The sequence below is a fragment of the Natator depressus genome, chromosome 2 (genome assembly GCF_965152275.1).
Source record: "Natator depressus isolate rNatDep1 chromosome 2, rNatDep2.hap1, whole genome shotgun sequence".
Taxonomy (NCBI): Eukaryota; Metazoa; Chordata; order Testudines; family Cheloniidae; genus Natator; species Natator depressus.
The window spans coordinates 47,202,482-47,219,795 of NC_134235.1; the positions used below are offsets into that span (position 1 = coordinate 47,202,482).

At 44.6% G+C, this 17,314-nt stretch overlaps 1 protein-coding gene across 1 annotated transcript in view; it reads left to right on the plus strand.

Moving 5' to 3' along the window:
- CNGB3 (cyclic nucleotide gated channel subunit beta 3) overlaps positions 1–12,283 on the plus strand; it is a 92,759-nt gene extending 80,476 nt beyond the window's left edge. The window contains exons 14-16 of the mRNA XM_074943009.1: positions 7,454–7,600; positions 11,000–11,177; positions 11,974–12,283. Coding sequence (XP_074799110.1) covers positions 7,454–7,600; positions 11,000–11,177; positions 11,974–12,219 — 571 coding nt within the window. The 3' untranslated portion in view covers positions 12,220–12,283. The remainder of the gene's footprint in view (positions 1–7,453; positions 7,601–10,999; positions 11,178–11,973) is intronic.
- The last annotated feature ends 5,031 nt before the right edge of the window (positions 12,284–17,314 follow it).

Consider the following 17,314-nt stretch of genomic DNA (forward strand, 5'->3'; position numbering starts at 1 on the left):
TAGGAATAGATCAATTTTATTGAAATTTTCAATGAAAAAATATCTAAATGTTTCATTTCACCTTTATTGTTTTGGCTTTTATATTATTTATAACATAAAACCCCAAACATTTCAACCTTAACAAAATGTTTTGATATGGGCAGAATGAAATATTTCATTTCACCACAAATTCTGAGATTGACTTGTTGACTAAATTTAGGACTATCTCAAATCTTGGCACATCTCATGGGATGGTGTCATAATTATAAAGGGAAGGGTAAACACCTTTAAAATCCCTCCTGGCCAGAGGAAAAACCCTTTCACCAGTCTATAAGATGCCACTAGTACTCCTTTTCTTTTCACCAGTAAAGGGTTAAGAAGCTAGGATAACCTTGCTGGCACCTGACCAAAATGACCAATAAGGAGACAAGATACTTTCAAAAGCTGGGGAGAGGGAGAAACAAAGCCTCTCTCTCTGTCTGTGTGATGCTTTTGCCAGGGACAGAACAGGAATGGAGTCTTAGAATTTAGTAAGTAATCTAGCTAGATATTCGTTAGATTCTGATTTCTTTAAATGGCTGAGAAAAATAAGCTGTGCTGAATGGAATGGATATTCCTGTTTTTGTGTTTTTTTGTAACTTAAGGTTTTGCCTATAGGGATTCTCTGTGTTTTGAATCTAATTACCCTGTAAGGTATTTACTATCCTGATTTTACAGAGGTGATTCTTTTTAGTTTTTCTTCTATTAAAATTCTTCTTTTAAGAAACTGAATGCTTTTTCATTGTTCTTAAGATCCAAGGGTTTGGGTCTGTGGTCACCCATGCAAATTGGTGAGGATTTTTATCAAGCCTTCCCCAGGAAAGGGGGGTGTAACGTTTGGGAGGATTTTGGGGGGAAAGACGTTTCCAAACGGACTCTTTCCTAGTAATACCGGTTAGACGTTTGGTGGTGGTAGCGAAAGTCCAAGGGCAAAAGGTAAAATAGTTTGTTCCTTGGGGAAGTTTTAACCTAAGCTGGTTAAAAATAAGCTTAGGAGGTTTTCATGCAGTCCCCACATCTGTACCCTAGAGTTCAGAGTGGGGAAGGAACCTTGACAGATGGAAATTCTGTTTTTCAATCAGCTTCAGCATGCAGGGTGCTGGTGGACTTCCTGCTCAGTGTTGAGAACTAGGCCTTTCTTGGGTCCCTCTGTCACTCTATGTGCACTTGTGCTAGAGTGCAACTATGCTACTGGGCAACACAACAGCAGTTTCAGAATCAATCTGATATCTTATCCCAGGGAAGGGTAACACTGTATGATTGTCAATTATAAGAGGCAAATTGAGAAATGGGGAGGCACAAGGATGGCAATTTGATGCTTCTAAACCCTTATAAAAATTGCTACGTGTCCAAAATGCAACATCTCACATGAATGATATTACAGCATTTTGGGGTGATTACTGTGGCAGAGGAGATTTTCTTCGTAAGGAAAGTAAGGCAGAAAAGATAAGGTTCCCCATTAGGGAGCACTGGAAATTAGAACATCTAAAGCTGTTGTAAGGCAAGTTGCATCATTTAAAAAAGCTCAGGTAACCCAACTCTATGATAACTCTTGGTCCGCTAACCAAAAGGGGCCCCGTCATGCCCTCTGTGCTCCCATCCCTAAGCAAAGCTGAATTTGTCTCAGCAAGGACTGCCTAACCAAGCCATATATACTTATTTATAAAACTCGCTGCACATCTGGGTCTGGCTAATGGGAAAGCCGATTCTTCAACCCTAGTTTGCGTCATTACAGAGCCTCCTGCTTGGGAAGTGTCAGAATGATGGTTCCAGCCGAGTCGGCGCTGTTCACAGAACAGCGATATCAAAACTCAGAGCTGCCCTGGAAATGTTTTTGATATCCATTTGTAGTTAGTAAATACATGTTTATCTATCTGAGGCCTCATACAGAACCACTGCAGGAAAAAGCCAGGAAGTACTAGATTCTAATTTGAAGTCAGATACTGGCTGACCATGTGACCTTGACACAAGTCACCTTACCTCCTGCAACCTCTCTACCACCAGCAGAGCTGGGAGATTGAAACTGGCACTAAAGCTGCATCTCCTCAATGAGCTGTTGCAGTTTTAGTTACTTTGCCTCTTATTTAATGTAAAGCACTGAGATCTACTGCTCACAAGCACTATATACAAGCTAGGCATTTTTGTTTATTTAAATGTTTTCATTATTTTTCTGTGGTATAGAGGGGGAGGGTTGTTGCAAGCAACTCAGCTAAGGAGCAAATAATTTTTTTTATTGTTTCTTTGCTCTTTCAAAGGTCCTTACCCTCCCTATCCATCTGTGATGATTTGGGGTGCTGTCTGTACCACTTCTGAATAGTGGATTTTTTTAAAATTGTACCATGAAATTACTCTGAATGTATGTGACTGCACCATGAGTTAGCATAGTTATGTCACATCTCTGCCAGGATGGACACAATGGTATGTGATCAGTACTCAACAATTGTCTATTCAGAGTAAAATATCTTGGGACAATGGATTTGCTCGAGCTGGGAGAAGAAACTTCCTCCTCTGGCTGAAGGGAGGCGGGTCTGGGAGTGGAAATTTACCAAAGGGCAGAATAGAAGAAGCAGATGACCATAGCAGGAGTCAGTAAAGGGACTCATGTCGAGAACTGGAGGAGAGAGCCATTTTATACCGCATTACGATGAAGGAAGCTGCCACAGGAACAGAAAAGGCAAGCAAGGGGAGGATTCTGCCTACCTGACAGAACACAGATGATCCTCCAAGGATTCCCAAGAGTAGGGTGAGCTAGTGTGGGGCACTATGTTTAGGATATGTACTGACATTTTTGACTGAGGGTCATTGGCTTACTGGATTGGAACAGAGCAGCAGATGTGATTTATCTTGATTTTAGTAAGGCTTTTGACATAGTCCCATGACATCCTCATAAGCAAATTAAGGAAATGTGATCTAGGTGAAATTACTATAAGATGGGTGCACAACTGGTTAAAAATCTGTACTTCTAGAGCAGTTATCTAAGGGTCGTTGTCAAACTGTGGGGTGGGGAGAGGCGTATCTAGTGGGAATCCCACAAGGGTCAGTCCTGAGTCCAGTACTATTCAATTTTTCCATTAATAACTTGGGAAACGTAGTGGAGAGGATGCTTATAGAATTTGCAGATGACACCAAGCTGGGAGGGGTTGCAAGCACTTTGGAGGACAGGTTTAGAATTCAAAATGACATTGACAAATTACAGAATTGATCTGAAATCAACAAGACAAATGTAAAGTACCACACTTACACTGGAAAAACCAAATGCACAACTACAAAATGAGGAATAACTGGCTAGGTGGTAGTATTGCTGAAAAGGTTTATAGTGGATCACAAATCCAATGAGTCAAAAATGTGATTCAGTTGCAAAAAAAGAGAGGGGGGGCTAATATTCTGGGGTGTATAAACAGGAGTATTGTCTGTATGTCATGGGAGGTATTGGTCTTGCTCTACTAAGCCCTGGCGAGGCCTCAACTGAGCACTATGTCCAATTCTGAGCATCACTCTTTAGGAAATATGTGAATAAACTGCAGAGTCCAGAGGAGAGGGGGGGGGAAAAAAAGATTTAGAAGGTTTCGTAAACCTGAGGAAAAATGAAAAGAACTGGGAATGTTTAGTTGGGAAAAGAAGATTGAGGGGGAGATCTTCAGATATGTTAAGGGCTGTTATAAAGAGGATGGTGATCAATTGTTCTCCAGGCCCGCTGAAGGCAGAACAAGAAGTAAGGGGGTTAATCTGCAGCAAGAGAGGTTTAGGTTAGATATGAGGAGAAACTTTCTAACTACAAGGGTAGTTAAGCTCTGGAATAGGCTTGCAAGTGAGGTGGTGGCTCCCCATCCTTGGAGGTTTTTAAGAACAGGTTGCACAAACACCTGTCAGGAGTGGTTTAGGTTTACTTGGTCCTGCCTCAGTGCAAGGAGCTGGACTTCATGACTTCTAGAGGTCCCTTCCAGTCTTACCTCTTTAAGGCCATGTCTACACTTACCAGAGATCGACGCTGCTGTGATCGATTTAGCGGGAGTCGATTTAGTGGGTCTGGTGAAGTGTCTCCTGTCAACGCAGCAGTGTAGATACTGCGGTAAGTTGACCTAAGCTACATCGACTCCAGTTACGTTATTCACGTAGCTGGAGTAGCATAATGTAGGTCGACTTACTGCAGTAGCGTAGACAAGGCCTCCAATTGTTTTCTACATTGTCTGTACTCTATGTACTTTATCTGTTAAGTAAAGAGCAATGGTGCTACAGTTGGTGCAAAGCCAGTCTACCAGTATGTGTTAAGCATCCACAAATACCATATTGCCCCTGAGAAAGTTAAACTCTTGTGTGGTATGCTGGGAGCGGTGTGTGCTAAAGTACCAGGGAGCCTGAAGGGTCAGCACCCCACTGAGAGTTTCAGCACTCAGAGGGGAGTGCCAGGTAGAAGGTTTGTACTCTGAGTGTGTGCCTAGGGGCCCCGAGATTGGGGCAATGGCTGCATTCAGGCTCCAGAAGCGTAGGGCATCCCAAGGGAAGCAGAGCACAGACTTGGATTCCACTCACAGCAGTCTTAGTGGGTGGCCAAGAAGGGGCACTCGCAAAGATCTCCTTTCCTTATTGTTAAACCTTTCCCTTTCCAGTGCCAGGTGTGATCTTTCATCTGCTCGCAGAGTTATCACTGTGCATCCCATCACCCCAGCCTTCACAACATTTAGGGTACATCTATGCTACAATAAAAGACCTGCAGCACAGCAACAGGTAACCTGGCTCAGCTGACTTTGACTCACGGGCCTAAAAAGAGCAGTGTCGATGTTTGGGCTCAGGCTGGAGCCCGGGCTCTGAAACCCCACGAGGGGGAGTGGGTCTCAGAGCCTGGGCCCCAGCCTGAGCCCAAACATCAACACTCATTTTTAGCCCTGCAGCCTGAGCCCTGCAAGCCTGAGTCAATTGACCTGGGTTCTGAGACTCGATGCAGAGGGGTTTTACTGCAGCATATACGTACCCTTATGAGCCATCATCAGGGCACTGTTTCAGTAAAATAAAATCAGAGCATTTTGAGTTCCTCATGCAGTCAGGCATCAGAGTTTTGGGTGTCAGGATTTTAAAAATGTACAGATTTGGTGTGTCAAGACTATGCCCTGTCAGCCAAGGTTGATCCAGTCTCACTGTTAGCCTAGAACAATGAACACGCATGTTTTACTACTTCCTAGCTGTATACTCCAAGGATGAACTCCTGGCCCCATTGAGACCAATGGCAAAACTCACATTGACTTCAATAGGACCGGGATTTCAACCAAAGTCTCCAACTGCCCACAAACGAGTAAACAGAGTTTGATCCAGGCTACAAACATGTGTTCTTTGCCTAGGATTTAAAAAAACAAAACCAAAAAAAACCCAACAAATGGTAGTGGCCTTGGACAAACGTGTAGGGAGCATTCACCTAGCCTTTATAAAACGTTTTAAGTAACTGGGTTAACTGACAATCAATGGAGGTACAAAAGTCTAGTGCAGATGTACCCTTTCACACTAATTATAGAAAGGAGATTTTCAGCATTCATATCAAGACATGGAATACACTGTGTTATGTCACTTACTTAGATTGTTGCCACGGGTGGGACAGTGAAGTGAAGTCTGTTGAATCCAAGACCAACAGCTCAGATTTGTATTTGTACAGGTGTCTAAACTTTTACTTGTGTACCCTACTCCTCATGGCAGACTGCTGTTTGTGAAGCTAATCTCTTTCATCACTTTCAAAACAAACTCCCCTCACCTTCAGGCAGGCAATTTACAAGCTGTCAGGCAAAGAGACCTTCTATATCCATACCACTCAACTTGCCAGGGTCCAGGTGTGGGATGCAATGTGTGACAGACTCACAATCAGGGTCACAAAACAGTGATTCAGGAGTAATGCTGCAGGAGTCATTCATTTGGAGCAAATAATTTTTTTCTATGTCAGGGCTATGCTTCTTTATTTCTGATGTTAATAGTTTCCAACCAGAATAGTGAGGGAATGCCAAATTTATGTAGAACATAGGGAACTTTTAGACTTAAATTAGTGACAACCTTGAAGTAAGGCTCATCTGAGAGGCATTTTTCTATCCAGCAAGATTTCTTACATTTCTAGTACAGTAAAAGTGGTGTTATCCGGCACTTTATCAACCAGAAAGCTCCACTAACCGGCATTTCTGATATCTTCCAATACAAATCTTCAGTCTAGTAATCGGGACTAGTGTACTGCCCAGGAGGTTATGCAATTGCACACTCTGCACTCTACTTTTATGCAAAAGAGGCAGAAGACAAGTACGCCGGCTGATATCAGGGATCTAATTCAAAAAAGCACCTTCTAGGGCAGAGGTGGGCAAACTACAGCCCGTGGGCCAAATCTGGCCCACAGGCCCCTCCTGCCCGGGCCCTGAGCTCCTGGCCTGGGAGGCTCGCCCCCAGCCCCTCCCCTTCCCCCGCAGCATCAGCTCACTGCGCCGCCGGCCCGGTGCTCTGCGGTGGGGTGCTGGCTCCAGCCGGGTGGTACGGCTGCAGCGCCGCCAGCACCAGTGCTCCAGGCAGCGCGGTGAGGGGGCAGGGAGCAGAAGGGGTTGGATAGAGGGCAGGGGAGTTCGGGGTTGTGGTCAGGGGGCAGGAGTGTGGATAGGGGTCAGGGCGGTCAGAGGGCGGGGAACAGGGGGATTGGATGGGGCAGCAGGGGCAGTCAGGAAGGAGGGGGGGGTTGGATGGGGCAGCAGGGGCAGTCAAGGGCAGGGGTTTTGGAGGCAGTCAGTGGACAGGGAGAAGGGGTGGTTGGATGGGGCTGGGGTCCTGGGGGGGGCAGGCAGGAATGAGAGGAGGGGTTGGATGGGGTGGCGGGGGGCAGTCAGGGGCGGGGGTTTTGGAGGCGGTCGGGGGGGTTGGATGGGGCGGCGGGGGGCAGTCAGGGGCGGGGGTTTTGGAGGCGGTCGGGGGGGTTGGATGGGGCAGGAATCCTGGAGGGGACATCGGGGGCGAGAAGTGGGGGGTGGGGAGAAGATAGGGGGCGGGAGCTGGGCCACACCTGGCTGTTTGGGGAGGCACAGCCTCCCCTAACTGGCCCTCCATACAATTTCCGAAACCCAAAAACCCCTCAGGCCAAAAAGTTTACCCCTGTTTTAGGGTGTGTCATAGGGTCATTACAAATTCAGCCCAATGTCCTACACCCTTCTACATCTACAATGATAATTGATGTTGATAATGACCCTGGGGCACTGCAAGATCCTGAAGTGCCTTCTGAATCATCAAAGATAGATTAAATTAGGTTCAGTATAGTTTTAGTGTTAAGTACAGAGAAGCATTGAAGTACCTCAGATAACAGGTAACTGTGGGGTAAATGTGAACTTTTTGATCGCTGAATTAAATGAAGAAAACACCAAACACCTGGAAAGAGACGCATAACATATGCAAGTTCTAACCCTACTTTCTCGTATTGTTTCCATCGCAGCTTACTAGCGGCAAGTGGAGGAAATCGGCGGACCGCTAACGTGGTGGCACATGGATTTGCCAATCTCTTTATTCTAGACAAGACGACCCTCAATGAAATCTTGGTGCACTATCCAGACTCTGAAAAGCTCCTGATGAAGAAGGCTAAGTATGGCCCCTGCAGTGTTGGTTTAGATACAGAATTAAGAATTTTGATTGGTAGTTACGTTTGTTTCTTAGAAAAACTAGTTCTTGTTGTAGGATTATCATGGTAACTTTTGGTAGATTTCATGAGGTCATGGCAGGAATGCCAGTAGTCAGGGAAGGGTAGTAAAGATAGAGAAGTTAAGAACCAAGTTTCAACTCTCCTTTCCATAAAGGATGACAAACACGTAAGTGTTTAGAAGCAAACAGGACCCCTCAGGTGCCCAACCAGTTCCTCACCTTGGCCTGCATTTCCTTGGCAGGAATACTGCAAGATAGTGATCAATTTAGGGGCACATTTTCAATGGTGCAGTTATGCGGATACAATTGAGCCTGTAAGCAAATGCTTTTCTGTATCCACAGGTTGATGGACTATAGGAGCTGGAGGTCCCTTCCTACCTTTCTGTGATTTCCAGGAGCCCTAAGGGTGTACAAATGCAGGTTTTAAATTAGGCCTAACAAAAGCATGTCCAGGGTCTATGTATACACAGAGTTTAGCTGGGTGTGGGTCAGTGCACAGATTTGTATGTATCAACTTCCTTTTCTCCCCACTTTGGCTGTATCTCTACAGATCCCCTCTTTGCCCCAGTCCTGTTTAGACCTGTGACCAGCTAACGTGTCACTCGGTTACTCTCCGCACTGCTGGAATAGTCTATAAATAATGGTCTGAACCTCTGTTTTAAATCAATCAAATTAAAAACTCCAATTATAAACAAAAAAACCCAGGAAAACAAGTCTCTCCAAAAGACTTAAAAAAATAGGTAAAACAATGTAGCACTGGTAAAACAGTTAATATTTTTACTATGCTTAAGCCACTAACTTTGTGTGCTTGATTGTGGCATAAGGTTGGTGTCAAGCACCAAAAACAGCTGGAGAAGCTTCTCCCAGCTTCCTGAACTTTGCAAGAGAAAACACAAGCATATTAGTGATTTTTTCAAATTACAGTGAGGATACCAATTTACACTTGCATTCACTGCAATAAGCTCCCTCCAACATTCAGATGAACGAGAATTCCCATTCACCCTGCCATGGTGCATCAGCGCCACCACTGTTCCATTCCTCAATCCCTGGGAAGTGGTTCAGTAAAGCTTTGCACAGACAGAGGTTTGCCTACAAGCCGTGCAATCCTTGAACAGAAATAAAAGCATGCTAATCTGCTTCTTGATGCTGCTCATACCTGCTGTCCTGTGTTTCTAGTCTACAGCTGCATATGTAAGCGGGGGAATAGTCCCGCTCTTGCGTGGAACTTTCCTGGCTTCTGCACTACCCCAGTGAAGTGGGCTAGCGAAAGGATCTGAGTCCTCGCTCCCACTTCCTTTACCCAGTGGCCTCCCTGCCCTTGAGGACTCCCCTTCCACTCTCCTGTCTGGCAGAGTCCTTGTAACCCCAACAGGGCTGGGCCCAGGATTCCTGAGGAGCTCGAAACCCCAACCCTGCTGTGGTCACCTAGGACAGGGGCTAGGGTATCCCCACTCCGGGGTACTCTCTCTGCACTGGACACTTCTCTGACCCACTGACCATGACATACAAGTTAAAGCAAATACAAGTTATTTAATCAACCATTAATTTTAAAAAGAATGAGGAAAAATGAGAAAGGTTAAAGGAAACACATCAACGTGCTCTGTGGCAGGGAACATCACAAACAGTGTCTCTGGAATGTCAGGGCAGTTCACAGTCTGCTCCTGGTAAGTCCCAGGCCTTCTTCTCAGGCCCTGGCTGTGCTGCAGGGATGCTGTGGGTTGGACACTTGCTCTGGTGGTGGCCTCACGCTCTCAGGCTCTAAGTGGTAGGACCCTTCTGCCAAGTGTCACCCCCGCCCTGTCGGGGTTACGATCCAAGCCTGGCCTGCAGAGCCTTTTGGCTGAGGCGTCTCCCTGTGCTGGGCCCGCTGCCCAGGGTCCCCCTCGGTTTCCGCACTGCTCACCGCAACCAGCTCCAGACTGGAGCACCCAGCTCCGGACTGCTCCAGCCCCACTGTCTCTGCACTGCTGCTGCTCTGCCTCCAGCTCCCTGGGCTGCTTCTTTGGCCCCTCTGGCTCTGGTTGCTGCAGCTCTGCTCCCAGGACAGGTCTGCTCTGCAGGCTGCTTCTGTGACTCTGCTCTCAGCACTGACCTGCTTCCTGGGCTGCTTTTCTGGCCCCTCTGGCTCTGGTTGCTGCAGCTTTCTTCCCAGGGCAAGTCTGCTCTCTCTGGGCTGTGCCTCTGGCTTTGGGGCTGCAGCTCTGCTCCCAGGACAGGGTCTGCTCTCTCTGGATCTGGCACAGCTCTGTTCCCTAGCTCAGCTTGGGCCCCTGCTTTTACCTTAGCTCAGCCCCCCTCTGTCTGACCCAGGCAAATCCAGCTCACACGGAAGACGAGACTTCCCTGGCCTCCTGACTCCCTGATTAGCCTGCCCGCCCTGTCATTCAGGCTGACCTGGAGCATTGGCCTCTCCCCATTGTTCCTGGGAGCTGTCAGTCTCAGGGTCCTAATTCTCCATCGACCCTTTCCCCTTTTTAGTACTGGGAGCTAGCCAACCAAAACACCCCCACTGAACGTTAGTAAGGGGGCAACAGTCCCCTTACACATAGTTTACTGTCACAAGTAAGTTCTTGCTGCTGTTAGTGCCTGAAAAACCAACAGTTTTGGAAGAGTGAGGTCCAGCCTAGTTTGCCATGTGCACCATCAACAAAACTACCCACTAAAATATGATTCCATTATCTTTGTTGGTGGTAATCAGGCATAGCACAGAATGGGAAGTCCATGGATTGTTTTCCAGATATCACATTGTATGGGCAATGCTGGCTACTAGAAAGCTTTTGGTTCTATACAGTGATTTACTGAAGGAGTATGACAGAGACATACGCCAACCTGCCACCTTTCTGAGTCTAAGCACCAAACAGTGATTCACACGGCAGGTCACTTCAGTGCACTATCACTTCTATTCATTTCAGTGCAAAATCCACTAGCAGAGGGAATGCTCAATGTGCAAAGACCCATCTGCAGTGCAGACCAGAGAGGAGAATTTTGCCCCACGTGCACATCCCGTGGCAGTAAAGGAGTGTGCTCTCTTTTATGTCTGTTTCTCACCTTACCCTATACAATCCTCCTTCGATGCAACCTTGTTTGGAGCACGCATTTGTTTTACCTGCATCCTGCAGAGAAGAAATAGATTTCAAAATTCAAACAGCAGCAGTTTGCCATAGATCCATACTCTGGTGAATGGTACCTTCCTGCCCCTTTTCTTTTCCACTAAGTTTGGGATGAAAAATGACCCTGAAAAAAGTTACAAGGGTTTCATGCTTTCATTTGGAGTTTTAGTAATATCTTAGCATTAGACTCGGCAGTTCTCACTGTGGTGTGTTATCTTCCATCTTATCTACAGGGTGCTACTGAAGGAGAAGGGTAAGCCCACTGAAGAGCCACAAGCACAAACAAAAGGCTTGACCAGTCTCTTTGCACCAAAACCAGAAACTCCCAAACTATTCAAAGCAATGTTTGGAGGGTCAGGAAAAGGAGGCCTCGCTATGCTGCTCAAGATGAAGCAACAGCAAGCTGCTCAGGTAACCCACCACAAATACAAAAGACTGTTCAGAATGCTCAAGGGGTACGCAGGGGGAAAACCCAAGAGAGGAACTTACCAGGTTTGGGCAAACATATTGCATGAAATCCTGGCCCTGCTGAAATGACCAAATTCCTAGTTACTTCAACAGGGCAAGATGTAACCCATAGTGCCTAATCACAAACATCCTGGGTTCAAAAGTTTGACTCAAATGTTATTGGAGTCCTGTTCTGCCTAGGACAGAGTGAGCAAAAGCAGAGTGGCAGCAGAGAGAAAAAAGGTCAAGGGAAATGGGAGTAAGAACTGCTTTTGTATGGGCCTTCGGGGGCAACTGAGCCATTTTTAACCTCTAACAAAACCATGATGCCCCTTGAAAGCATTATCCTACAACCAGCAACAGAATCCAGCTGATGGCAAAGCACTGCTTAACTTATTGGCTATTCAAACTCTCACCTTTTCCCTACTGCTTTACAAATCATGGAGACAAATTTAAGATTAACACATTTAGCAAAAACTGAGTAAATCCAAACAACTTCTATAAATAAAAGTCAAATTTATGAGCAAGTAGCAAGCCATTAAATGTAATAAAGTAATTCCCACACAATACCCTACTTTAGGGAATATGCAAATTAATAATAATCTTGTTCTGTTCTACTTATCCACTAGTAGGTGGCAGTAGTAAATTCTGTCTCCATTCCCATATTCCTACCCATACCTTAAGACTCCACACTCAGAGTAGAATATGGGTTCTTGGATTTTGTCTGCAACGCTAAGAAATGTATAACTTTTCATTACAGGAAAAAGATGAAGAAACGAAACCTGAGCCAGAGGAAAAGAAACCTGAACCAGCACCAGAACCCACAGCCCCACCTAAACCATCAGTGGAAAAGGAAGAGTCAGTTGCAAATTTTCAACCTCCACCTAAACCAGTTCTGCACAGAGGAACCACTAACAAGTCTCTTGTCATCACCATGGCTCCTTCCCCCATAGCAGGAGAAGGAGAGGTTCTCACTGTTGAGGTCAAAGAAAAGAGACAGGAGTAGATGGTGGACTGGGTTGTGGTCATACCTAGAATCTTTCTGAGGGGAGAAAGGGCATGGTGTAGCTTTGAGTCAGAGTGCAGAACTATTCTCTTCCCTCATCCCACAGAGAGAATGTACTTTGTCTCCAGACCTTGATTGTGGAATATTACATTTTGTGTAGCAAAGTAATTAGAGCACAGATTGCACCCTTAGGCCTATTTATTTCTTGCTTCCTCCATGCTCTCACTCATCTCTTACTCCTTGCCCCTACTTCTCCTTACCCCTCTCTTTCTTATTACTCTTCCTCCTGGTTTTCCTCTTGATTAGTTTGATCTTTGTTTTCATGTGTCTCTTTTTCTATTTTCTATTCTGGTTTCCTATCATAATCCTTTACGTTGTTACTGCATTAATATTGCTGAGGTTGTTAATATTTGCCCTTATTTTTCTCTCTCCTTATTTTATATTTCTAACAAGTGACTTGCTTTTGTAACCACATGGGCTCAATTCAACTACAGTTCATGGTTTCAGTGCTTTCAGTTTTGGTCTCCAGAGGGCAGAAGACCACACAGCAAAACCATCATCAATAAAAGTCAGTGCAATCACCAAAAAGACAAAGGGGATAATGATCCTGCAGATCTCAGTGTCACCTCGAAACTGTTGAAAGTAGGAGCCTTCAGTTCAGTAAAGGTAGCTGAATATACGGAATAAAAAACTAAAGCAATGTGTTTTTCAAAAGTGGCCTTTAATTTTGGATGATCTACTTCATATAATCAGAGTTTGACTTTCATAGGTGCTGAGCAACCCCAACTCTACCTGAAGTCCATGGGCACTGCAGGTGGCTCACCACCTCTGAAACGGAAGGCCTCAGTATCTGAAGTTGAACACCCACAATTAAAGGCTGTTTTTGAAAAGTGTGGACCGTTACATCTTGTAGCTACTGCTATAAATGACCAGTGATATTTGAGTCAGTCAGTCACAGACAATCGGTTCCTGCAGTCATGACTCAGGCAAAATTTTGAGCTGCCTGGGAAACTATTTTGCCATTCTACATCAGCACAAACCCAAGACCTTTCAAAGAGTAATGAAAAATGAGAGTGCCACCCCTCAGAAAAGCGAACAGCCAGGTGATTAGGGTATGTGCCTGGCAGACCTAGGTTCAAGTCCCTGATCCAAATCAGGCAGAACAATAACTTGATACCAGGCCTCCGATATCCCAGATGAGTGCCCTAACCACTGGGATATTGGCTCTTCTTGGTGTGTGTCTGGCCAGATATTTCGATCCTAAACCTGAGAAACTTCCTGAGGAAAAGTTCATCAAAACTGGTTTTGCTGAAAAATTCCTGAACTCGATGGGAGCTTTGCCTGACTGAAGACTGCAGTACTGACCTTATATGGTCAAGAAGCTCTACCCTTTCTCTTGGAAGATTAAGACACTTGCCTGACATGTTCCTTGGAGTCTTCATACCGACGATGAAGATTCCTGCCACACTAACAACATACCAAGAGTAATTGCTACTAGGCAAGAATCAGCCCATGTAAGAAAAACATGCCTCCCACACATAGGAAGAATAGAGCCAGACTGGAGAGTGGATATAGAGTAATTCAGCTAATGCACACCCAGTAGCACATTGGTGCCCAAACGTTTCCTGTTGCTCCCCCCTTTACCAGGAATGGACTCTATCCGTGTCCCCCCTCCATTACGGCACAGTGAATTCAGCAGAGGAGCTTGGGCTGAAGGTGGCACTGGGGGCAGAACTGGGTGTGGTGGAAGAGCTGGGGCTAGAGGCAAAGCTGGTCTGGTGTGGAGCAAGAACGAGGGCAGAGCTGGGCTGGGGGCGAACAGAGCTGTGGCTAGGACCAAAGATGGCCTTGGCACGGAACAGAGCTGGGCCTGGGGCTGGAGCTGGGCAGGGGGCGCAGTGGAACTGGGTGGTGCTTTCTCCCTACCCCCACCCCATGGGTGCTGGCCCAGGCCCGCCAGTGCATCCCCCCAAAAACATTCCTCCACACACCCCTAGGGGAGTGCGCTCCACAGTTTGGGGACTACTGGAGTAGCATCTCAGCATGATTTCAAACTTAAATTCACCACACAACTCTTGCTTTGCACATGAAGCCTTCTGTGTGTACTAAAGACACAATCATTCATTGTCCTGGGTTTTATATAGCTTTGAAGTAAAGTAAGAGTGTTACTGGGGTGGTGTAATAGATTATGGAAAGGAAGGAAAATATCTCAAAACACATTTTAAAATTGTGAGAGTGATGGGCTAAGCCATTATTGCAATAGAGATCCGACCCACTCCTGCAAATACAAGTAACATCAATAAACCTTTTCACGGTTGGCACATCAGAATGAAATTTATCAATCGCTTTGACATGGATTGTAAAGGAAGGGCTGAATTGCAGCAGCAGTCTCTTGCAACACCTGCACATTCCCCATTATCCACTGGAATGTTAGTTTGTAAACGTTCAGGGTTGAAAGCAAGGTTGGTGATTCCATCTAGAAGACAATCTGATTTGTGCCCAGCTTTCAAATTGCTCATACTTTCAAATATAAGAGTGGCAATGATTGTTGCGGCCTCTGTGGCATGTAGATGGGTCCAAGGGAAGAGGTCAGCTTGCTGACAATTGAAAGTAAATTTAAGACGCCCTTATCTAGGTGGCAGAAGTATCCTCACACCTTCTTGTCAACTGTCTAAATGGGCCATCTTGATTATCACTACAAAAGTTTTTTTCTTCTGCTGCTAACAGCTCATCTTAATTAATTAGCCTCTTACAGTTGGTATGACTAATTCCACCTTTTCATGTTCTGTGTGTATATATATATATTTATCTTCTTACTATATGTTCCATTTTATGCATCCAACGAAGTGGGCTGTAGCTCACGAAAGCTTATGCTCAAATAAATTTGTTAGTCTCTAAGGTGCCACAAGTACTCCTGTTCTATTTATCTAGGTGGAGGGCTTGTTCAAATGACCTCCCTGAATTCCTGCTTGGGGCCCAGTTTTTAGGGCCTCTCTGAGACCCACCTAGGGCTCCTCTCAGAGTGCAAACAAGAGTAGGCTGAAGTATGTTGTATGAGATCAGGTGGAAAGTGCACAATTCTGTCCAAGTGAAGAGGGCAACTGTTGAATTGAGCAAAGAAATCAAGTATTCATTAGAGAGTGAAATGCAAACTTCTCTGGTAGAACCATTCCTTGTATGATTTACAAATATTTGCTGTACTAATTAGGTACTATGGAATACTCTATCATCATCTATAGTAAAATACAGTGCCAAGAATGGTTTCAGAGTAACAGCCGTGTTAGTCTGTATTCGCAAAAATAAAAGGAGTACTTGTGGCACCTTAGAGACTAACCAATTTATTTGAGCATAAGCTTTCGTGAGCTACAGCTCACTTCATCGGATGCATACTGTGGAAAGTGTAGAAATTGGTTAGTCTCTGAGGTGCCACAAGTACTCCTTTTCTTAGTGCCAAGAATGAAAAAGATGTAACCTGTGGATATGTGATGATTGCAATGGGATTATTTCTGGATGCTGGAAAGAGAGGGCAATTTGTTGGCTAATTAGTCTTTTCCATATCTTACTTAGTTCGTAAGGACCAAGTCTTATTCCACTTCTACTCAGAACCGAGACAAAAGAGCGAGAACCCAGGGAGGGAGTAGAGTACCTCTGCTGGGTAGCATGTTTCTCTCCTTGCTGTAGCCTCATAGAGCCCTCTTTGCTGGAACGGTGCAGATGAGCAGCAGCCACATTGGATTTCACATTGGAAATGTGAGCAGGTGTTAATGCTGCTTCAAGCTCCCCATTCTGTAGCACAGAAGACTGCTTGTAGGAAAGCTGAGAGGAGGTACAAGGTTCCAGGAGGATTGTGACTTCCACACAGGACTCTGGTTTGGGAAATTAACCTCTCAAACATTCCTATAGGGGAGGGTCAATTTCCTGCTCTCTATGGGGAAAAGTCTGTGTAGATTACAATATGGCTCCCAATCTATCAGCAGGAGCATGCAGTGGTTTAATATCATATCAAAAGCATGTAGTCACACACTGCCCTTAATGTACCGAGAAAAGACCCAAATATCCTACATAATGTGAATGTGTGTTACAAATGACTTTACAGTAAGCACAGGAGTTTGGCATGGTAACTAGGACCGGTAGGATAAAGCTCAGGTTAAATTAGAAATGTATTCTGATGTTCTGCAGCATTTGTAGTTCAAGTAGTGCTAGTTAACTAAATGTCAAAACCCCTCGAGGTATCAAACATATTTGATCATTTCTTCCAAAGCAGCAAAAAAAATGTGAAATACAAGTGAAATGGGTGTTTAATGTTTTTTTTATATAGTTGAACATAAAAATCCTGTTCCCAATATAGAAATTCCAAAAGATAACAGTGTGCAAAATATCAATCATCATTCTCTATAGAATACCAGAAATGGTGTAATTCTGAATTTCCAAAGGACACTGAAAGTCACCGCTAAACTTTATACCTGGCTGTTTGGCCAAAAACAAGATGTTATGAAGCCAATCTCTTTACACTTTGCTTCTATGAACAAAGGAGTGTTATTAATTTATAAAAAATACTTAGCAGATCATAAAACCGTGAGCAAAAGTATATTTGAACTGCATGTATAAACTAGAAGCAGGAAACCTGGAAAGCCTCTTATAGCACCTACAAAGGTAGTACTCTCTGTGTTTGATAGGAAAAGTTGAAAAGAAAATACACCAAAAGAAGATTAGTATATTGAAGTTTGCAGTTTTAATGAATTCGGTCATATGACATCAGAATCTACTTGTTCCATTAATTATCTTTATCACAAATATATAAGGAAATTACTTTTTTTGAAGTCTGGTCATAAAGATCTCTCTCTGCCATACACATACATATACTTTTTCCCCTTTGTTTGCTAATAGTGTGTATCTACCTTCTTTGATTATGAAGACTGCTATATATAACTTTTACCACAAGGTGGTGCTAGCAAGCTGCAAGCATGTTCCTACTGAACAGCAGAAAATTAAATACAGCTATAGTTATATTCATCAACATTAGTCCAAGGCATTTGTTACATTTAAAATTAGAAAAACTGATGATGCACTTCCCCCCTTGGAACATTACTTCACT